Consider the following 25096-nt stretch of genomic DNA (forward strand, 5'->3'; position numbering starts at 1 on the left):
TTATGCAACTGAAGACTTGGGGTCTTTGACGGCAGATGTTCCAAGCTGCCGAATACATGGCAACAACATATTTCTTTTTCTCTCTTTAATGTATTTTTTGTTTAACGCACCAAATATGATACTGCAATTTCAGTCCCTAAATATGAATTTCAATTAATTCTTTTGACTTTGGCACACTTTCTGGTTCCTTCAAAAGGCACAAAACTTGAAAAGCAAAGTCAAACATTTTTGGGGGAATCACCTTTCATGAAACTCATGTATTGGCAATTCCAGTTTCCCAGGGTATGTTTACTTTATACTGACACACACAAGAGATATTGTAAAGCACAAAGAACAGTCGATTTTGGGTTGCACTTGTCAACACAGCTAGTTTTAGGAACATTAGGTTTCAACAATATCTCTGAGTCTAAAGTTCACAATCATTTCATACTACATGTATGCAAATAATTGAAGTCCGTGAAATTATGCAATGCCCCCCTTCTTATCACAGCGACTTGTAATATATCCATCAAACTTGCGATAAAGTAGTGGCACCTACAGCATTGACATAGAATACTACAGAAAGCTCAAAGTTAAAAGATGGCAATTCATTAAGAATATCACAATCATAGCTCAATTTTATGAAGTATACATTGATATTACTTTGATGGTCGTTACTTTTACCAAAAGTCATTTTAAAGTTTGTTTTCACCAGTCAGAAGATAGTTCATGGTCATGGTTTATATTCAATACACCAAGAAAATTCAAAGAGGGCGATTCCAAACCATTTCCAATGACCAAAACCAAGCGTTCAAACCTGCTAATGTTCTGCAGCAAAACGTAGCAATCTCTCGGGGCAAAATCATGAATCCAGTTGTATCTGTATGCTGTAGACAGCTGTATGCTTTTAACCATAACTTTTCATAACAAAACAAGCGAGGAATCCTAGGCTCATATCTTAAATTTGAAGGGGAGAAAGAGAAATCCTTCCTCCGATATACAGGCCTAGAGAACTGCGTATGCTCGTATCAAGAAGTTGAAAAAAGAGGAGAGTTAGATCCATGAAATGTATGTACAGTCAAACCTGCTTTAGTGACCACCTCTTTACAAAGACCACCTGTCGACAACAAGCACATTTTTTGTTTCCCTTGAAAATGGTTTCTTACTGAAACATGTACTAAAGGAACCTGTCTACAAAGACCACCTGTCTACAACAAGCATATTTTTTGTTTCCCTTGGTCGGTCACTGTAGACAGGTATGACTGTAGTTTGAAGGTATAAAAATAAAAATAAATCACTCCTTCAATGGACAAGGGTGGCAGAGCTCTACATTCAATGTCTGACAGGGGAAAAAATACACGGGGGATCGGAGCAAATTAGCCCCCAAAACGCCCAAAAGAGCCCCCGAAAGTAAAAAAAAGAGCCCCCCCAAATTTGCATAGAGTTCAATGCAAAACAAATTAAAGAGTGTTATTTTCATGCCGGCTAGCTTGAAAAGTAGCCCCCGAAAACTAAATATTTATTATTTCCCTGGCTCTATACTCAATGTTTGACCTACCTGGGCTGCATGTAGAAGTAGCCTGGCCAGCACCGTACACGTTGTACCCGTTATACCCATTGAAACCCCAACGTCGATTCCCACTCGCCATCGCTTCCACCTCCTTCAAGCTCTAGATCACAGAAGCCAAACAACCAAAACCGTCCTTTAACCTGGTCAGACCACGAGAACAATCTTCCTCTTCTTGTAAAAATCCAACGATTCCTAGAACTTCGGAAGACAGAGGCAGTACATGTACACTCCCCAGGCTAAGGTACAGAGGATCAGAGGCTTTCCTTGTGAGAGAGAACCTTGCATAAGAAGCGTACACAACAATAATTGTTCTTGTTCAGACCACAAGAACAATCCTCATCTCCTAGTAAAATTCCAACGGTTCCCAGAACTTTGGAAGGCAGAGTCAGTACATGTAAACCTCCCAGGCTATAGTACAGAGAATCAGAGGCTTTCCTTGTGAGAGAGAACCTTGCATAAGAAGCGTACACAACAATAATTGTTCTTGTTCAGACCACAAGAACAATCCTCATCTTCTAGTAAAATTCTGACAGTTCCCAGAACTTTGGAAGGCAGAGTCAGTACATGTAAACCTCCCAGGCTATGGTACAGAGAATCAGACGCTTTCCTTGTGAGAGAGAACCTTGCATAAGTAGCATACACAACAGTCAACAACAAGCTACAAAATGCACTTCTGCAACGCTGTCTGATCTTGCAGTGTGTGATTAGCGAGAGCTTCCGAGAGCCTACACGTCCAATCAAACCGAGCTGACCTCACAGGAAGCGCAAGGGGGACAGCATGACGCGTAGCTGGGGCGACTCAACGGTTTGCCACCTACGCAGCAATGGATGAGGGGAGTCGTGCCAGCTGACAATACTGTTTAAAACTGACAGCTGCTAATTAGGTGGTGTTAAACGGTGTCACACAACAAGTGTGTCTCTATTCTGATACGTCGTCGTTGCAGTATGGATTTGAGGCTTGATTAACTGGGTCGTAGAGTGGAGAGTACAGGTCGAATTGCATACAAGATCCTTGAATCCAGACCTTTTGTTGGCTAAGGTGAACTTTTTTTCTTGAGAGCATGGGAGAGGAAAAACTCATCAGGCATAGAAACAATGCCAGGTGTTAGCTGTTATCAAGCTGGCAAGCACTGGATTTATTCCTAACAGTAAACAGGAACAAAAATAGAAATTATTGAGTCATACATCTGTATCTGTAGAACATTGCTATTAAGGCTGCGACAGGTAGTCGAATGCTCGAGTACCCGCACAAAGCTGAAGACCTAGGGAATGCCATGTCAGATAGGAAGTCCTGGGGGGGGGGTGTTTCACAAAACTTGTCACCAGTGACAAATGACAGTTTTTGTTATAAGCTACTGAAACCCTTGCTTCTGATTAATTATCAGCAGATTTGTCACTGATTAATAGTCATTTGTCATTGAAAAAAGGCTTTGTGAAATGGGTCCCTTGGGGGTGTTTCACAAAGACTAAGTTCGACTTTAAGTTGGACTTAACTACTGCAGGCCACTGTAATTTGCTCTCATCATTTTTTATACTGGTGTTGGTCTATCAAGGGACATACAAGTCTCATGGTCACAAATCTACAGAATCTTCATTTTTGATAACTCATTATTGAAGGAAAAAATATTATCTAAAGATCATAATGGTGAGAGCAACCAGTGGCACGACTGGCCTGCCATAGTGAAGCCTAACGTAAAGTCGATTTTAGTCTTTATGAAACACCCCCTGGTCCATTATGTCACGATAAACCTGAAGAACTCGGCGAAAGTCAGTGAAGCAAGTAACAAAATCAATGATAGTGTGAATGTCACGTAAACAATCTGCCGATACAATCCTCTGTCAATTGCATTGTGGAGTTGTGGAAATACAGTAAAACCTACTTTACAAACAACCTAGAAAGATCACCATGAATAAAGATCACACTTTTTGTTTTCCCTTACTTTAGCAAAGATAGCTGTTTCAAATCTGAATCAAAGTCACATTGCATCAACCTGTATAAGAACTTGAAGACTGCTTTTCTCATCAAACTACTGTTTTGAAAATAGGTTTGTCTGTAAAACGTTAAACATGACTTCAAGTGAGATCAAAATGCTACCCAAGTACCCTCCACAACTATTTTTACTATACTTACTGTTGGTGAAAGTTTTGCAAATTGGGCCCCAAGTATTAGATGAATTACCCCCTCTCTTGTTACAATCATTACATTACAGTCAGAGAGAAAGGTCAGGATACTTCACAATGGTGTGTGTGGGAGCTGCTAGTACAAAAACAAGCAGTTGGTGATCAACGTACATACATGTACAATGTATCATTAACCCCTTTCTTTTACAAATATAAAATATACAGTCAAACCTGGCAATAGAGATCACTCCTTTCGGCTTCCATTGAACACAGTTTCTTATTGAAACCTGTATACAAAGACCGTATAATATCTTGTCTCCCTTGGGCTGTCTCATAAATATACAGGTTATAATAATTCATTTAAACATACATGTAGAGTAGTATTTTAATTCCTAATGGTTGTCACTGTCAAATAAAATACATCCGCATACAAGATAAAACTGCAGTCTATCACTTGCTATAACTTGTGATTATGAGGTTTTTTTGTGTGTGTGTGATTTGGTCATGTTATGTCGCCTTCTCCAATCTATTATGTGTTCACAGTAAACTTCCTCATTCTTACAGTTTCTCATGTTACATACATACATGTAGGTTATAAATTAGTGGTTCCTTTTTGTTTTTGAGAAGAAAAAATTGTATCTAATAGTGAAACATAACAAATATTCATCAAAGGCCCTAATTCAACCAGTCCTCCTTTTATTTGAGTTACATGTACATGTAGGTAGGAAATACAGACAAAAACATCTAATTTTCAAGGATATGAATGATTCAGTTGTTAACAGTACATGCAAGTGTACTGTTGCACCTCATTACTCGTATCCCGCAGAAGCTAAGCCGTTCATTCTTGGATCATACTAATAGTAATGACATTGTCTCTCTGACACGAGGATGCATGGGCAATCATTCAAGGCCATGTCTCTTTCAATCCAACTTTTTTTGTATTCTTCTTTTATACTAGCAAGCTCCCATTCGATGCAAATTTCACATATCAGTGACTCTCTTGCAATATTCTGTTGGGCTTATTCTTTGTTGCAGAAAAGTGTGGGTCTCTGTACATGTATGTAATGATTACAAGAATGAATTTTATGAGTTTATAAATATTTGTTATTGATTTTTGTCGTTACCAAAGAGCGTCTAATGAAGAACCAATGTTGGTGAATATCAGATATACATGTAAATATTTAAATCAGTGAATAACTAACAAACTAACTAACTACTATGTAAATATAATATAAATAAATGCAATCATTAATAAAAATAGAAAAATTAATAAACAAATTAATCAATTCTATATGGGACATATCAAGTAGATATAAGGACTTATTTCCTTAAATGGTTTTCATAGGAGTAACAGTATCAGTCAGTTGTGATCCATAAGAGCCATAAGCAAACAAAATGAAATGAAGACTCTATTATAGTAGTTTCATAAGTTACTTTTAATTAAAAAGAAAGTTTTTCTTTCAGTTATTCCATGTCCGGTACAGAAGACTATTCTTCCCTTCAGCCAAAAACGATACTTGAATTAGCAAGGATGGCCATTTTAATTAAATTCCCCAGGAGAGAAATTTAATAAAATGGGGATCAGTTTTCCAGATTTCATCCTTTTTCAATACATTTTCTGAACCTGGCTGCTGACCTTTTGGTTAATACATTAACTTGTACAGGATTATAAAAAGTACATCTTCTTCTTTGCTATAAGTACAGGCAACCATCGGGTGTACTCTCGTAACGATAGGTGCTGTGCAGGTGTATACAGTACACAGTGTCTCAATAAAAGGATTTTAAACAAACCTCTGTATCTTAACGAGATCCTGAGTGCCTCTCCCTTAAAGCTCGGCAGGGACGTACACATGTACAGGGGTACAGGGGGAAATATTTAAAGAATCCAAAAGCAAAAGAATTTGAGGAATGTTCCCTCCTTTTCTCATTTGTATGGTTCATCCCAAATTCTCATAACGTTTAAAGCTGAAATATGATGCACAGTTACTAGCAGAGCCTATGCAACTACAGTACAGCTGGGGAAAAAATGACAGAAATTTTCTTCAAAGTAATATTTTAATCAATGTTTAATAATACTGATTTAAAAACTTTTATCTTTTTATAAATTAATCTCTAAAAAAGTCAACCATGACTACAAGCCATAGCAATGGTACTGCATGTTGTTAAAGGGATCGTTTAACAATGTTAAATCTGAGATACATGGCCCTAGCTACGTGATATCAGTGTCTGTGATATGGTGTTTATATTGAAGCCCTAAAAAAATTGTGCTTCAAAATGATCAAGAAGCGCCTCAAAAAAGTAAAAACCTTTGAGTGACCGGTTTTAACATACTCATTTTCCCCAATAGAATGTAGTGTTATGAAAATAGTTTGGCAACCGCAAAATTTGATTGCGATTTTCAATCATAAATATCTTGATAATCAGACAGGCGAACGGCTTGTAAACGTCATGGGGTTCCTGACTGGCCTAAAGGTTTATAAATATCATTGCAGCATGAGCTAAATCAAGGCTTTTTTTAAAGGATCTAAGACAAAGTTACCGGATCCCTTTAATAAGTCAAACTTTTCAATATGACAAACAACATACAGGGGACTGCCGTTGATGTACGATCACAGAGTGCTGATTAAAAAAAGTCTGAAAAAACAGATCTGCCTACCGGTAATTTCAATTTCATTAAACCTTCAGAGTGTATTTGATCAGTTATGATGTAATTTTATGATATCTGGATTAAGAATCACTGCATATGCAATTAGTGAAGACACTAATGGCAATAACATTAAGCTACACTGTAGTATCTTCAGTCTTCACAACATGCTTCTGGATGAAGTACGCATGTAGGGCATAATGCCCCTCCCCCCCCCCCCCCAAAAAAAAAAAAGACGGAAGACGCGTCCTGCTCTCTAAAAATAGACACCAGAAGCTGGCTGACGCGACTTGGCAGGAAAACAACTCATAAAACAGATTCCGAGAATTTTGAGAAACATACACGCAACGAATTGTGTACAAAACAAGAAAGGAGGGGAATTGAGCATTACAAGCCAATAGCAAAGATTACACAAAGAGTTTAGACTTTAATGTAGTGCATGTACAATGTAGTACCTTACACTGTAAACTACATTTACGGAAATTATTTGACGTACATGTACATTATTTGGTGCTTTCTGTTTCTATGATATGAAGGTCTACAAAATGGATACATTGTTAATTGATCGCAAGTAATGATATGGGGCAATTAAATGTCTTTGACATGGAAAACTAGTTATAAAATGCATTTGTATTTCCTTGACTTTCAGGACTATTACCAACGAACTAAATAGTTTCAATTGGAAGTTTCACATTAAAATGCACATAAATTCTGTAGCCAAATGCAATGTACAGTATCATTACCTTCCTCCCTCCCTCCCTCCAACAACTTAACTCATGTCCATTCAGAGATTCAATTCTTGCTCTTTTTTTCTCTCTTTCGTTCTCGTTCTCTTTCTCCTTTTCTTCCTCTCCCCCTCCCCCCCCCCCTCTCTCCAGTGCTTGCAAAGCTTCCTCTTCCCACTATGTCCCCCCCCCCCCCCTCCTCCTCCTCCTCCTCCTCCTCCTCCTCCTCCTCCTCCTTCCCTCCCTCCCTCCCTCCCTCCCTCCCTCCCTCCCTCCCTCCCTCCCTCCCTCCCTCCCTCCCTCCCTCCTCTTCTTAATCTTCTCTTCTTCATCTTCCTTTTCTCCTTCTATCGCTCCCTCTCTTATACATAATACATGTAAATGCCTCCCGTGGTACATGTACCTACATGTACATGTGTCTTAATACATCTCTCCCTCCCTCTCTCTCTCTCTCTCTCTCTCTCTCTTCAGTGCTTGCAAAGCTTCCTCTTCCCACTATGTCTCTTCCTCTCTTCTTCCCAGAAATATGTCATTTGTCCCTCTTCTTCATAACTGTCTACTTCTGGCTGAACATCCCTAAGGGATATACTTTCTTTTTCATCCATCTTTCATTCTCTGTACACTGTACATACACATACATGAACCTCATGTGATCACCCTCCCCCCCCCCCCCCCCCCCCCCACCCCAAAAAAAAAAACAACAACAAACAAAACAGACTTCCCTCCCCTCTTTATCTCTCTCTTCCTTTGTCTATCTCTTTCACCTCTGTACATGTATGCTCTTTCATTGTCTTCTTTCTCTAAATGTTTGTGCCTGTTTCTCTCTATCTCTCTCTCTCTCTCTCTCTCTGTCCATCCATCTCTCTTCAACTGCCCCTACCCTCTGTTTGTCTCTCTCTCAACCCCCCCCCCCCCTTCTACCTCTCCCTCCCTCTCCCTTCCTCTCCCTTCCTCCCAACTTCTACCATCTTTCCCCCTCTCTCTGCTACACTAACAAGCACAACGAGTTTGCAAACCCTTATTAATTCTTTCCTCCTTGGCTGCCTCCTCGATAGGAAGGGGGCAGAGTTCCCGGGTCTCGGTGAAATCTCTCCCAAAATAGAGGACTGTTCAGACACCACTCCTCTTGCCATTTCCTCACAAAGCCTCCCTTTGCTTGTCGTTGCTATCGGCAACATAGATCACATCTGCGCTGGCATGTCCCCTATAGTCTGCCAGCTTAGTTGGGTATTTTCCATCCAGTCTGTCTCCAATATAAGAGGCAACCATGTGACTTGCAATATACATCCGTGCAGAGATTACACTGTATAAACTTCTCCTTTTTTTTTACATTAAGCTAACCATCAAATGATTTTTGTTTTGTTTTTGCTACATTATTTGTATTTCTTCAATACAACAATGATATCAAACATATTCATAACATAGGAAAATATATATATGACAACAATTACATGTGTTATACATGGAAGAAGGAGTTGAATTGTGTACCATGTGTAAAGAATTTATTAGATGTAACATCTACAGTACAGAAGTAGCATGAATGCTTCAAAATAACAATAAGTTTTTATTTCAGCTTGGGTTGATTAAACTAAGAATTGTCTAAGTTCTTGACAATGGAAAAATATGTAGTTCCATGACATAATGTAAACACTCATAATCTTACTCATTGAACTGTTTCATTGTCTTGTTTTTAGTTTCTTTTCTTTTGTTCGAAAATGTTGTAAGCAAATTTATTTTGTCTAGATTTGTATCGTTTACATCAATAAGCTTGTAAATTTTGTATTATGTTGAAGGGCCTCCACGGAAAACATTATTGAACTACCGGTACTGATAGAGCCACCCTACTATTAAAACAAGACTAATAAATATAAATAAATAAATAAATAAATAAATAAAATAGATTTACTAGTACACACACCATGAATATTCATGAAAATAAAAAGACTTCTGAGAATTTCGCAGACACAAATACGCCTGAAACGGCAAATACAAGTTGATTCAAAGTAGGAGCTCCTTGATCATAGCGAGAGTTGCTTTCGACATGCTCCCCTTATCTGTCTGCTGAAACCGACAGATCACTATGAGTGCCTGAAGTTCAGCAGTACAAAGTGATACAACATGAATCAAGTAGGAAAAGATATGGGGGGTGTTTCACAAAGATCCTAAGCTGAACTTATCTCTAAGTTGGACTTAAATATTATGGAAAGCCATTAGCATCTATGAAAATATTTTGTAAAAGTTATTTCAAAATGGAATGAAATGTTGATTCAAATCAATATTTTCTATTATCAAGGAGATTTCTTGTTCTTGATGTGGAATTTATAAAAAGTCTAAATGTTTGAATTTTCGCTTTTGAATATATTTTATTTTAAGGCAACAAATGGCTCTCTATAATTTTTAAGTCACACTTAGAGTTAAGTTCGACTTAGGATCTTTGTGAAACACCCCCCTGATTTCCGTTCTGTGATGTACATGTATGTACAACACCATAGCAGTGCTGCAGGATATTGCTTCCTTATGTGTTTGGTATTTGGAGTACCGAGTATACTAGTCCAGAATCTGGCCTATTTAATTTTGATCTCCACCACCAACGCTAACCTCTCCCTACTTACTTGCTCCCAGCCGATGATGGCGTGATCATGAAATTAGGACGCCCGGCTGGGCTTGTGAGCATAATTATGAGTTTGTTGATAACGCCATCTTCGACGGCTTGAATCAAGTGTAGGGAAATTATAAAGGACCGTGCAGATTCTGGACTACGAGTATACTAGAAAAGATGGAATGTGTGAAGTTTGCTGCATATTTCTGTGATACTCATAAGGCATCAGGTTTCAATACTCCACTTAATAGCCTGTATCGTCTACAGATAGAAAACAGACAAAATTCTGTCTTTCAAAGTTTCTTGTGTGAATGCATACACTGTACAAGCACCACTGCATATGTGTACAGACTGTATGCCTTGAAGTGGCTTTAGGGGTTGTATTTGAAGTATTCATTCAATGAATTCAAAACAGTGACTCATACAACTTGCCATTTTCATCATATTTTCACCCTTTCCTTCCCCCTCCCTGTTTGGATACCATTCAAAGTTAAAAGGAAGCTTCAAAATCAAATGTACTGTATTACAAATAGAGTTACTAATATCAAATTTTTGTTAGAATGGATAAAAATAGATGTTCTTATAACCATGCAGTAGATCAATTACACAAAATAAAACTTGATAAGAATTTAAATCATGTCCCTACACGTAACAAGTGTTATCTTCTATCCTAAGAAAAACAAAAAAGTTATTTAGCATTATCACATCAAAACTTAAATTAATGTGACTTATTAATATCATGACTGTTCCATTCTATATCCAATGAGGGTCATAGTATTTTATAAAGTTAAAGATAAACTTGAGTTCTGGTAAAAAAAAGAAAATGAATTCTCACAGAATCAAACGAAACTTACACTGAATGTTCAAGATTACAAATAAATGACATGTGCCAAACAATTTTGGAAGAAAATGTATACTGGCTGAGTAATGAGCATAAGAAGACAAGGAAATCAAGGTAGTACCAGCCCCGACACCATGAGTGTTGTCCCATATATAGCTTTCTGTGTAAGTGCTTGTTACTTTACCAAGACTCAATCAAATTTATTATGATTTTGATGAATCCAGAACCTTGCAGTCCACACCAATACTTACATGCTACATAATCAACTGTTTCTGATCCTTTCCACACCTTTTCTTTCACAATGCAATCGCATTACCAGTACTAAAGTTTATCTTTAATAGCAAAGATTGTCTTGAAGAATTATTTACACTTTCCCTACACTTGTGGTCTTACTTGTATTCATCTGTATTCTACCTTTGCCTATGACTTTGTGACATATGTACATTATGACGTATACATGTTTGTACAGTGCACTTGGGAATTGTTCTTCATTCACTATCAGCGTGTCCACACACAAAACAATTTATCCCGAAACTATATAACGAAACGTCGTATAAAGAATCATCGTATAAATTTCAGAGTGTCCACACACAAGAAACGTCGTATAAATAATCATCATATAAATTCTAGGATGTCCACACACAGTAGAAAGTAATTCTGAAACTCTACAGTGAAATGTCGTATACTGTAGGTGCGCAGTTTGCTACTGCGGTCATGAAATGGAAGCGGAAATGAGAGGTCTGGTCTCCTTTCGCTCGAGGTCACGGTAAGCCCCGCCCAGTTAGTTACACTAGTTACACTCCCCCTGTCCACACACATTTTCCGTGATTAGGCGTGATTCTTTATTGAGTTCTAGCTCGAAACGATGCCCAAACCTGCGTTTCGTTAGACTAGTTTCGTTATACGACGTATCGTTAGTGAGCGTCCACACACACAATTTCATCGTAAAACTATCACGAAACGGTATCACCATCGCGAAATGGTATAGCTAATCACGCCTAATCACAGAAAATGTTGTGTGCGGACAGGGGGTGTGACATACTTTATGATGTATACATGTTTGTACAGTGCACTTGGGAATTGTTCTACGTTCACTTCGTTCGTCTTTGGACTATGGCCTCATCAACGATGTCTTTGCTCTGATAAGCCTCGCACAACTGACAAGATACATTGAGTGTTTAGAAAGCCATTAAACCCATTTTACTAATAGACTGTTCAGACTTCAGACTATAGGAGACTTACATGTATATGAAACTAGAATGAAGAAACATCATATTGAGATTGATCGTATAGCGAAAGAGGCGTGCAGACCACCGCCCAACTTACACAAATTTTTATAGCAACTGATCGTACGATTGATTTTTACAATTGACTGCAGTGATCACTACTTTAAGCAATCGATCGCAAAAATCAATCATTTGGTCAATTGCTAGGCTTTGTGTTAAAGGGCCTACACTGTAGATCATATAAAGAAAGGTCAAATAAAGAAATTAGTTTTGAAGACATCAATCGCTGGCCCTGCCTAGTCATGAGATTTTCCTTCAATAGAATATTTATACTTTTTTTATGAATATCATACATAACATGTACTGTACATACATTGTAACATGAGTTTTTCTACAAATCGTTTTGTTACATATTACATGATGTTTCTCTATTCAATGTTCAGATTTTTGTTTAAAGGCATTTACTTTTAATAATATCGTATAGCTATACGATTCTCAGGATAAATCTACATTTACAGTAGTATAATTTTAGATGTTTGTCAGTAAAATAACATACACACATGTACGATGTATGTACATGTATGTATCTGTCCACAATCGGAGAGCTACAACCTAAACACCCTCCACCCACCCCAAAATGAACTGATTGGAATTAACTTAATAAGATATGTTGCTGAGTACCTTTAATGGAACAAGAAACAGCTGTTACGCATTCGAAAGGCGGTAATCATACACACATAAAGCATATCATACAAATTTCTGTATTAGTCTCTACTCATGAGCTGCATTTACAAGTTGCAAGCAAAAACTGTCAGTTTTTCTCATGCTAAGACAATATTAGACTCGTCTTTGACTCGTCTTTGACTCGTCCAATATTGTCATAGCTCGAGCAATATATTCTTGTATCACACTCAAAGCCATCCAATATTATACACTGTAAGTATCCAAGTCTACTTAACATTTAGATAGATTATATCTTTCATATTCCTACCTGGAACTGACAAGAATTTATCTGGATCAAAACTATCTCAGACACACATTTGGATTCTGGCAAGCGATGCAGTATGGAACATTACCAGCATACAGTACATGTACATGGCCGAGTATTATAAAGAGTTACGATTGATCTTAAACTTGATCAATACACGATGAGCCATAGAATTACGCTCAACATTAACCTTACGATCAATCAAAAGGCTTTATAATACATGGCCCATGTCACATTGTTGATGGCTGGTATTATAAGGAAATACATGTGTTCGTGTCAAACAAGGAAATCTTGTCCGAACTTCAAGGTTATATATCTTGGATTTTGTAACTATAACCTGGTGTTGTGTCTCTTTGAAGTCTTTTGTACAGAAACCCCAGTATTTCTGCATCTAGAACACAACTGGGATAGAATCGTTGTTGTCCCGGAAAATAAAATGTTGTTTAAAACTCAACCACGCACCATGTCAGGAGTGTCATGCGGAAATGGATCTCTAAAACATCACCATTTTTGCCAGGTTTGCAGTAATGTTAATACTTGATGGAACATTTTCTACATATTGCAAATAGTTAAATAGCATTTTATCACTGTTTAATGAGGTAGAAAATTAGATAAAGGAATATTGCATGGTACTTACCAGTTCCATTCATAATTCCTGAATCCCTGGCAGGGGGGTTCCTTGCAGGGGGACTCCTGGGTGTACCTCTAGAAGGTGGTGGTGGGGGCGGTCCTCCCACTATTGACGGCGGTCTTGGTCCTTTATCCCTGGATGGGGGCGGAGGAGCAGAATGACCGGTCGACGTTCTGTTAGGCGGCGGTGGCGGCGCCCTCGACGACGAACTTGAAGCCGTTGACGGCGGCCGGCCTTGACTTCTGGAAGGCGGAGGCGGTGGTGGTGCAGTCCCCGGCCTGGGGGTATCTCTTGGGGGTGGGGGCGGCCTGCCACCGGGGGGCTGCCTTGAAGGCGGTGGTGGTGGTGGACCTGTACTGGGACCATTGGATAGTTTATTATCAATCCTCCCTTGAGGGGGCGGGGGCGGGGGCGTCGACCCTTTACTAGGGGGATCTCTCTTTGGGGGAGGCGGCGCTCTACTATTTCTTGAGGGTATAGATGATGTGGGAGGGGGTGGTGGAAAATTATTTGAGGGTTTTGAGGATGGTAAAGATGATGGGGGTGGAGGGGGAAAACTTGTTGATGGGGGTCTAGGTCTGTTACTACTAGGAGGTGGAGGGGGTGGTGCTCTGTCTGCTGCCCCGTGCCCATTGCTGCTGCCTTTATTACTAATTCTGGCCGACACCGGGTTGTGAGTGTTCTGTGGTTGGCTGGGCAGCGGCCGTGAGTTCCCTGAGGGATGGGGTAATGGTCGTGAAGCGGGAAGTCCGCCACCGCTGGGCTTTCCACCATTACCAAATTTGTGTCTTGGGGGCTGAGGTGACGTTGACAGGCCTCTGTTGCTATGATGGACATGGTTTGATGAGGGTGCATGTAATGAGGGTGTGTTTGATTGTGCTAGAGAAATCAAAGAGAGAAACAGCATTCTCAGTATTATTTCCACCTCTAAACATTGTCCAGTGCAATATATATATATATATATCAGTGATCTCAGCATTCTTATTCTTTGATTAATTAGTAATTTCATTAACAAAGCCATATCTACCAAATACAGCTGTATTAAGGATTGAGCACTTAACTGTGCATCTAAACCTGTATTTAACAAATTTCCATAGTGATATAAAACAGCTGAATATAGCCAAATCATTCATTTTGTTTAATGATTTAATCAAATTTTAAATTTCATTTTAATTTTGAATGTAGATTTTATTTCTTAATTATTACTTGCATAAAAATTTGCCATGATTAGCAAAGACATTTGTTTAAGGAATCCCGCCAGAATCTGAGTATTCTATTGGTTACACTATAGATTGTGAAGTAAAATGTACTGATTATATCAACACAATTGAGGCTGTGATCATAGGACAATCTTTTGAAAGAACTCCAAAGAGTATTTTCTAGCAAGAAAGATTTAAAGAAACCATAGTAGGCCTACAAACTTTTTCAACTTTAATTTCTATCTGTTTTATGGAAGATTACCCAATTTTGTAAATACAAACATGTCCTTAACAACAAACCAATAGCAAGTTTTAAGCAATGTTGGTAAATTAGGGATACATGTACAGGTTTGTATGGATGGAGAGATGTAGATTGGGTTGAAGGTTCTAACTAAAATGAAAAGGCTTAAACTGTTGATGAATTAAACTTTATAATAGTCACAAAATCACATTTCAGATTATTTACTAGTACCAAGCATTTGAGAAACTTAACACATTCTAAAAAGCTGCAACTTATCAATTTCAAATAAAAAGCACTAGTCACATTATAATTATTGTTTCAATGTTATAATCATGCTAGTTCATCTTTCTTAAAACATTATGTAAATGTATTACAAAAACATTTTTATGTGGGAACATCAGACAGATAATTATAACGTGAGATTAGCTTGTTCTCAGTATTGACTATTTGAAATATTTTTTATCGGAACTCTGAAAATTAAATTGGACCTCTATAAAAGGGTCTAATACAGTATTTTTGTTAGATCAACATCTTTCATCAGAATTAAATACAACAGTGTGAAATGTGTATATGGGCCCTGTTTCATGAAACTATTATCAATGACAAGTTACGATCACTGTATAAGCTATTGAAATTGTGGCATTTAATTGGCTATTTTAAAGAGTGAATTTGTTATAGAACTTTGGCATTTGTTATTGATAAGAAGTTTTGTGAAACAGGCCCGTGATCTGTACCATACTGTACAACTACATGTACATGTACAAGTACAAGATCTGGGCATCGTTTCATGAAACCCTCATATTAGTACATGTTCACTGACATCCCACTGAAACGCATGTTACATTTAATACACACGTTTCAATGGGGTGTCCGCCAACTTGTACTTATGAAGATTTCGTGACACGCTGCCCAGGGTGCTATTCAATTGAAATCAACTGTGCCTTAGGAGGTAAAGGTTTAGGCTACACTACGCCGTGTCCCACATGCATTCCTTGAAAGGGATTTTTCAAAAAGAAATCTTCTCCGCTTTTACTTTAGTAGTGAATCATGCAGAGGATAAATAATTGCAACATAATGTGTGTCCATAAGAATGTGCATCCTGTTACATCATTGGTACGATGTGCAGCCAAACATGGGGAAAATATGACGTCCATCATGATTTTCATCATGACACATCAGAGAAAGAAATGTTTCTAATTTTGAGTAATCATCATTAAACGTCTTCTAAAATTATACTGGTTCTGGTATGCTTGCAGGTAATATGGAATCTCTCTAGGATGGAAAAAAGGGTGTCTATTCAGTCAAGTTTTGTACAATTACGGCAATTTTGTGAGTGAACATGTAGGTATCATATATTCAAGCTTCGCATCATTTTTTTCTCTTCTCTTCTGTTCTTTCAGTATGGATTAGTTTTTATTAAATTGCTTCGCAGCTTGAAACTTTTGTATTATGTTTGGACCACAAGAAGAAAAAGAATCAATGTGGGCAAAGTTTCTGCTTTTACAGATAACCTTTTTCAGATAAAAACCTGAAGCAAATGTCTGATCACCATTTTATTGAATCTCACCTGAACCGCCGCCTCCGCCGCCCCTCATTCCTGATGGCTTCAATTTGGGCATTCCACCTGCAAATAGCCCTCCAAGACCCCCTCCTCCTCCTCCTCCAAATCCTCCTCCGCCGCCTCCTCCTCCTCCCCCTCCTCCTCCGCCTCCTCCCCCTCCTCCTCCTCCTCCTCCTCCACTAGGTTTTGATGGACCTTAAAAGATGAAAGATAATAAAGGGAAAGTAATCAGTTAGACTGTAGGTTTCCATGAAACACTATGAAAGATGGAATATATCTTACATTAAGAGACAGAAAATCAAACATAACTCTAAACATAAAGAGGGCCAGACTAACATTATTTTCTTGTGGTCGGGAGCAAGAGTTGCTGGGTCTGTCTTGTGTTTTTTTTTTTTGGGGGGGGGGGGGGCCATGTGGTCCGCACCCCTCTTAGTGTCAAGCCCTGTCATATTTATTCAGGATCTTGGCAGATAACACCTGGCATCGCTTTATCCATGAAAAAAAATACATCAGTTATAGATAAATTGTTTTAATAAATGACCCGTTTCTCTATCTTACGAAAACTTATACACATGTAGTCAATTACCCCACTGAGTTATACTGTATTAAACAAAATATATCTGTGAACTGTTTTTTACTACATGGGCAGGTGAAAGCTATTTTATCCCATACTGGCCACAGCTTAGATTTCAGTGTATCTGATGATTGTATGAAGCAAATCTCTGTGTATATTAAGACGCACCCCTATTTTTTAAGACAAAAAAAAAAGTCTCTTCCCTTTAAATTAGGAACGTAGGTTAACTTCAATTAGTAGATCCTATTTTTTATTCGCATTTTGTAATTTAGGTTGAGACACAGAGATGTTTGTAAACCAATAGAAAGTAGCATTTTGAGGACCCAAAATATCCTGTACCTGTCTATAAGACGCACCCCCTACTTTCAAATTTTCCGGAAGAAAAAAAGTGTGTCTTATACACAGAGATTTACGGTAGCCCTGCTACATGTATAACCTTGATCACATATTAAGTGAGTATAAATTTAATTAATTACCTAGCAAAGGGCCGCTTTTGTCCACTGTTACTGTCTTTTTGAGTTTCATTCCTTTGTGAATATCCCCAAGAAGGGCCCCTCTGTTTTTCTGCTCATTCTTGTTGAGGTTGGGCGGGGTCGTGTTGGCCTGTTTAAAGGTGGGCGGGGGAGGGGGCCCCGGTGGGGGCGGCGGGGGTGGCATCTTGTCAGAGGGGTCCCTGATCTAGATCCCTCTCTCAGCCCTACTGGGTCTCCCTCTGGTTATCTCCCTGGAATGGTGGTGGTAGGAGGGTTTTCACAGCATCCAGGCAATAGTACCTACCAAGAAAAAAGAACAAAGAAGAAAAAAAATGTTAAAGCGATACTGAACTGATGAACTTTGTGCCGTAGCGTAGTTTATTACACAGCGCCATCTCATGTCAGACTTGCCAACAATGCCCACCTCGCAGACAGAAGACTTGATGCGAGATCCAAAGGCGCAGCTAGGAAAGCAGGGAGTTACAGAACCATACTGCTCAGTGAAAAAAATACACGGGGCTCGGGACGAATTAGCCCCCGAAATGCTAAAAAGAGCCCCCGAAAGTCGTAAAAGAGCCCCAAAAAATTTGCATAGAGTTCAATGCAAAACAAATTAAAGAGTGTTATTTTCATGCAAGCAAGCTTAAAAAGTAGCCCCCGAAATTTTTAGGGTATTTGTTTCCCTGATACTGCTACAGCTCACCTGTAACGGCACTACGAGTTTTTCCAGTACAGAATTCAACGAACAATACAGATTTACATAACTAGGCTCAAAATTGACTACTAGAACAATTGCACAAATTAAGATTGTGGGAAGTCAACTGCCCTCCAATTCCCAGTTTTTCCTACATGTAAATGCTTTTTAAAGCCCTCCAGCATCAGTTATGTTGAGACAGAGTTTAAACTTTGGATTTGCAAAACATTGTAATTGTATATCCCCCCCCCCCCCTGCCACTCCCCAAAAATATTAAAAATATAAAAATAATAATTTTATCATAATCATCATTGCAATAAAAGTCACATGTTATACTTGTATCTCACAGAATCGCCGATTGCCCAATGTTGTATCCACGATAGAAGCATTTCTATAACAAACTCCTAATACCAGAATTTGACATTGTATGTTACACAAATACTGTAAATAAACTTTTCTAATAATTATATTTAACATTCTCTATATCAGAAACTGCTAAGGCGAAAGGTAAACTGCAGTGTCATGCAGATTTGACACCTCGTTGTGATCCATGGCCGAAGTCATTACATATTCGTGAATTTAACCGAGTGTCGATTGCTAGGAGAGACTGTTGTATTGGTAGGCTTCTCATACATAAACTGTACGTTCAAAAGTGTATCTGAAACCTCTTGGTTATTAAAGTGGCTCAAGCATATTAGAGAATGTCATGGATAATTGGCTGTCCTGTTTGCATTAATAGTCTCAACCCACAAACCTCTATTGATCATTAATCATTATTGCTTTAAGGGGAACAATCACACAAAGTGAGGACAAAAAAGTTGATTCGCATGTATAGTATATATCCTTAAGCAGGGCTTATACTATATTGCGGGAGATTTGGATTGAGGGTGTGCACGCATGAACCCCCTCTAAATATTTTGAAATGGGGGGTGGGGGGAGGAGGGGTCCAGGGTTACAATTTGAGGCTCATATCACACTCACCTGTTGGGTATCAAGCCCTGCCAGACATAATCATCCCCCCCCCCCTCCCCCAAAACATAAAAATAATAATAATAAATAAATAAATAAATAAATAAATAAATAAAGATACAAATTTAACTCCCAGGAGATAAGATAGATAGATTGCTAGATAGAAAGATAAGATAGATAGATACCGAAAGATACATACATATAGACAGACAGACATAGATAGATAATGTAGATACATGTAGATAGATAGTTAGATACATGTACAGTAGATAGATACCGGTAGGTTGAAAACTAAACTACATAAGACATGCAATTGTCTGTTTCTGATTAAGTACAAAAAATGGATGACGATGTTGTTGTTTCAATGTCAGGAATTTGGAAGAGGGAAAACACTACAAATATATTGTACTTCGAGACGTACTGGGAGGTTACATTTCACAAAATTTAATACAAATGTAAAGTGCTTTAAAGTTAGCAACTTTCCAAATACATGACAATAAGCTTTTTTCACCCAAGACCCAAATGCTTCTTCTTACCTTCAAACAATTCTTTGAATTCACACAGAAAGGAAATGACAGAGCTAAAGGGATGTCCTTGCAAGGAAAACAAAATCAGACAAGGGAGGTCTATATAGGCTATGTTCACACGAAACCACCTTAGCTTTAAAATGTTAAGATTGCAAAAAATTCTAAACAAAGATCCAATCACAGCAACGAGGGATCACATGGCATTGATACGACGAGGAAGAAAAGTTTTAAACTTCAAGCGAGGGAGAGCATTCATTTTAACTTCACCGTAGATGCCGGTGTATCGGCATAACTTGAAATTAATTGCATCGGCAGGACACGTAACTTCCAAGTGAAGATCCCCTGCTGCTTGTACTTATCACGCTAACCTTAAGATCGCTTGTGGTTTATAACTTTGAGTAAACTTGGTTTTATAACAATGAGGGCATCAGCATAGTCCCTTACTACATGTACAAGATAACTTTAAAACCATGACCTAAACTTAAAGGGTGGTGTTCTCGAAAGCTGACTAACTTTAGTCCATGGTTTAATCCATCGACTAAGTATGGAATGCCAAGTGTCCATATGAGTATATTTTGGAATAATGTCCCTAAATTACCATGATAACATAATTATTTCATAGTTATATTGTTGTTTATTAATTATGTTATTACATTTCATTTTAATTTAGTGACAGATTAAATTATTCAAAAACATATTCATATGGACACTTGGCATTTCATACACCCTAGTCGATGGATTAACCCATGGACTAAAGTTAGTCCGCTTTCAAGAATACCACCCTAAGTTATTGGACTGCTATGTGAACCCAACTGTTGATACTTTACACAATAGATGGAGCTAGGCCCCGGCAGAACCAACAAGGCAGAAAGGAAGGAACAGAAGGAACTGTGTCCCAACGGTCATTTCCTTTATGGCATTTATACCCATCGATAATGATGATCCCATCCATAGACAATAGCTACCGGTACATTCTGACTGAAATACACCCAAACATAAGAGACATATACTGAGACAATGCTTCTTCCATAGGCCTGTACATGTAGCAGTACAAAAATAAACAAGAGTGGGGGTGGGGCAAAATGGCTCTATCAAGACCCAAACTAGAATTATCAAAAAAGAGAGACATGTAGGGTACAAAATTGAAAAATAAATAGTAATGGAATCCAAAATTTTACTCCTAGCAAAACCAAAATAAGCTGTGTGAGAATGTGGTCAGAATACCAGAATCAGGGACATATATATGCAACAGCTCATTTGTCAAGTCGTCAACCATGCCGAGCAAATAATGTCTATCATTATTTCTGAATGGCACAGACTCTAACTTGACACTTTACAAGGGGCATTTGCACTGCAAGCAAAAACCCTGGGGTCCAGGGCAGCCTTTCACAAAACTGTTAAATGTACAAGTTCACCAACATCTAAGTGAAATTAGGCCCGAGTCAAAACGTTTAACCGACGGTTATACGACCGCATTAATCAAAACCGTTTAGCATTTCTCGCTCCGTTTAACCGTTATTTTTGTGCAGTTTGTTACATGTGTTTTGTTTTTGAGACTTCATTGCCGATACGGACAAACTCGTAAATTAATAATTATTGACGATATTTCATTGCCGATACCGACATGTTTTTAGATCTCCATAGGGGCAACAAAACCTTGCCGATAATTATTGTTTTTAGAGCTCCGGAGGGGCAACAAAACCTTGCCGATAATTATTGTTTTTAGATCTCCGTAGGGGCAACAAAACCTTGCCGATAATTATCGTTTTTAGATCTCCAGAGGGGCAACAAAACCTTGCAGATGTTTATTGTTTTTAGATCTTCGTAAAGGCAACAAAACCTTGTCGAAAACTATTGTTTTTAGATCTCTGGAGGGTCAACAAAACCTTGCCGATAATTATTGTTTTAAGATCTCCGTAGGGGCAACAAAACCTTGCCGATAATTATTGTTTTTAGATCCGGAGGGGCAACAAAACCTTGCCGATAATTATTGTTTTTAGATCTTCGTAAAGGCAACAAAACCTTGTCGAAAACTATTGTTTTTAGATCTCTGGAGGGTCAACAAAACCTTGCCGATAATTATTGTTTTAAGATCTCCGTAGGGGCAACAAAACCTTGCCGATAATTATTGTTTTTAGATCTCCGGAGGGGCAACAAAACCTGATTTATTATACTGTAGATCTCCGTAGGGGCAACAAAACCTTGCCGATAATTATTGTTTTTAGATCTCCGGAGGGGCAACAAAAACCTGATTTATTATACTGTAGATCTCCGGAGGGGCAACAAAACCTTGCCGATAATTATTGTTTTTAGATCTCCGTAGGGGCAACAAAACCTTGCCAATAAACAACATACATAATTATCGGCAAGGTTTTGTTGCCCTTCCGGAGATCTAAAAACAATAATTATCGGCAAGGTTTTGTTGCCCCTCTGGAGATCTAAAAACAATAATTATCGGCAAGGTTTTGTTGCCCCTCCGGAGCTCTAAAAACAATAATTATCGTGAAGGTTTTGTTGCCCCTCCGGAGATCTACAGTATAATAAATCAGTTGTTTTTCTTGATGTGTTGAACAAATAGTAAGATTTTGGATCAATATAAGTATATCAAGTTTGATTTATCACTGCCGAAGCAGTAAATGATAGGTATGAAATACGAAAATACAGCATACACCATGGTCTGTATAAAAAATCTCAGCTTGCAAATGCAAAAAATCAATAAAAAACATATATTCCACATACAGTATGGAGTCATGACAGACATACCAGAGCTTGCATTTCATTTGATTCAAGTCTACTTCAGTTTAGTACAGTAAAGTTCAGGTTGTTTTTTATGTAATGAGCAAATAGTAGAAGTATAACAAGTTTGATTTATCACTGCAGAGTGCAGAAGCAGTAAAGGATAAGTATGAAATACAAAAATACAGCATACACCATGGTCTGTATAAAAAATCTCAGCTTGCAAATGCAAAAAATCAATAAAAAACATATATTCCACATACAGTATGGAGTCATGACAGACATACCAGAGCTTGCATTTCATTCCAGCACCTGTGGAATGTATATGGGTGCATTTGTTTACCTCCATTGGATGACTAACTTGGTGATAAGTTCTGCATGAATGCTATCACTGGCCAGCATCTCTATGACAAACAGAGGGTGTACACTAGCTGTACATCACCGCCCAACAGTACCACAACTAGTCAACAGGAGGACCTGGACCGTTCCATAAAACTTCTCATTACTAACAAGCATATCTGCCTACTAAACCTTTCACAGCAAAATTCAAGAATCTCTCTAGACTCTAGACAGAATTAGGAAGTCTATTTCAGAAAGAGAGAGAGGAATCTATCGTTCAAAACATCAGTTTGAACTTTTTTGAAGGTCAAACGTAGGAGTTATTCCCCAAAAAGTAGGAATGGTGGGCAGCTTCGTACAAGCACCAAAATCTGAACAGATTTGCACGAAGCCAATCAAATGCAAAATTTCAGCAGCTTACGTACAATGCATATCAGTTCTTGTAACTTGCCTTTGAGTTTGATCGATAACAAGTTGAATGAAACGGGCCCAGTACAGGATGGTTCGTCAATCTTCATTGGCCCACAAAGTCTGGATAATATAGTTGTCAACTGTACAGGACTAGCCAACAGTGTACAACATACTCAGTAGTCAGCACATTGTATACAGTATTGTGTGGCATGGGAGCTGGCTACAACATGTATGTTTATTACACGCACACGAGTGTCAGTAGTAATGTAGGCTAAATATACATAGCAAGGTCATATAGAGTAGTATTTACTTTTACATTAAAAACATACATGTACAGTACATGTACATGTACTGTATGCTCTCATTGCAGTGGGAAGGTAACATCTCCAACAATATGCATACATCAGCGACCCTATTCAACAGTTTGCCTAAAATAAATATACAATATATGGAAATTTTCTTTGTACACATGATGTAAAGCCTACTACAAAATACATATTGAAGGTTGGTTGGTTTGTTGTTTTACCCGACTGCTAAGGAAGCATGTGTAAAAGTATGCTTGTATAAAGCAACCAGGATTAATGCCTTACCAAAGGGCACGAACGCATCAAATAAGTTTTGAACCAAGGGCCTCCCAGTTACGAGACCAAATGCTCTACCACTGAGCCATTGTGCCTTGAATGTAGGCCTACATAGCACAGTAATAATACCATTATGATATCTCAACTGCAGTACTGAACATAAATATAGGCCTCCATTTACTTTACATGCAGTACATGGCATAGACTACTCTGCCTGTCAGTATCACTATATTTTCAAGCTTGCCCATTTAGCCCTTTCTAAACCTTCTTCAAAACTATACCACTAGAAGGCTGTGGAGCCATACAAGAGTTTCAGTTTCACTATATTAAGGGCATGTTCAAACTCAGCGGAAAAAAACGAGAACTTTGATAATCGCATTCACTACGTTGGCTATATATGTACTGTATTTACATTATAATCAGGTATCAACGTTTATTGTAGTCTGGGACAACGTACACATACACGTATCTATGCAATTTTTTATCGCTTTATGGTGGATGTGTACAGGATAGGCCTATGTGCATGTCCAAGTAGCATACAGGCAGGCAATCACTAAAGCCTCTTCAATACAATAGCAAAGTCCAGTTTCTGCTTTTGCAAGAGTGACTATCAATAGATAATTGTCTGCTTTAAGTTTCAGAGCAGAATCAAATGTTATTGTTCTTATGAGACAAGAAGTGTGAAAGCTGACTGCAGAAATGGTTGCATGACATTAGTTGTCATAAGACTTTTGTTCCCAAACGATCTTTATTAATAATAATAGATTATATTTCTAAAGGGCTTTAATATTATACAAGAGGGTTCTATAAAGCGCTTTCCAAAATATCTTGTAACATAGTGATACTGCATGACTACTTGATACTCATACGTTTACGATACAAAGTTTCCTTTTGCTTTCTAAAAGCAAAGCAACTATCTACAAGTTGAAATCAATGGCAGAAGTAGTTACATGTACATGTTACATGTATGCCTACAATACACTGTTGACATTATGTGGGAGGTTCATTGAGGGTCTTAACCGACTTGTTAACAATAACACCAGGGAACATTAATTAGCTGGACAACATCCAGGCACAAGACACCAGACACCTAAACTAATGAAGATACCGTACATACACATGGAACTAGACTGGTAGCTGAAAGATCCAGAGAATGACCCTTCCTTTCAACTGTAATTAAAGGAGGCATGATGGCTCAGTGGTAGAGCAGAGGCCTCGTAACTGGGAGGTCCCAGGTTCAAAGCCAAGTCGATGCACTAGTGTCCTTTGCTAAGGCATTAATCACAAATGATAAATTATTCATCAAACAATCACCAACCTACTTTTGCCTCTCTCGACCCAGGTATGCAACGTAGGCTACAGTGTACAATTTGTAGGTCATGCATGTACATGTACAATGTAGCTCCAGGTCCCTGAAGAGACCATGCTGGTGGGAGCCTCAGCTGAGGGCTATAGAGCCATGGTAAT

At 38.3% G+C, this 25096-nt stretch overlaps 1 protein-coding gene across 2 annotated transcripts in view; it reads right to left on the reverse strand.

The window, feature by feature from the left end:
- LOC115926052 (WAS/WASL-interacting protein family member 1-like) overlaps nucleotides 1-25096 on the reverse strand; it is a 48371-nt gene that overhangs the window by 12620 nt on the left and 10655 nt on the right. For both annotated transcript variants that reach the window (XM_030990368.1, XM_030990367.1), the window contains exons 2-4: nucleotides 17376-17672; nucleotides 16332-16520; nucleotides 13331-14203 (exon numbers count right to left, since the gene is read on the reverse strand). In XM_030990368.1, the coding sequence (XP_030846228.1) occupies nucleotides 13331-14203; nucleotides 16332-16520; nucleotides 17376-17556 (1243 nt within the window). In that variant the 5' untranslated portion in view covers nucleotides 17557-17672. The remainder of the gene's footprint in view (nucleotides 1-13330; nucleotides 14204-16331; nucleotides 16521-17375; nucleotides 17673-25096) is intronic.

The sequence above is a fragment of the Strongylocentrotus purpuratus genome, unplaced genomic scaffold (genome assembly GCF_000002235.5).
Source record: "Strongylocentrotus purpuratus isolate Spur 01 unplaced genomic scaffold, Spur_5.0 spur5_scaffold_19, whole genome shotgun sequence".
In the NCBI taxonomy this organism is placed as follows: Eukaryota; Metazoa; Echinodermata; class Echinoidea; order Camarodonta; family Strongylocentrotidae; genus Strongylocentrotus; species Strongylocentrotus purpuratus.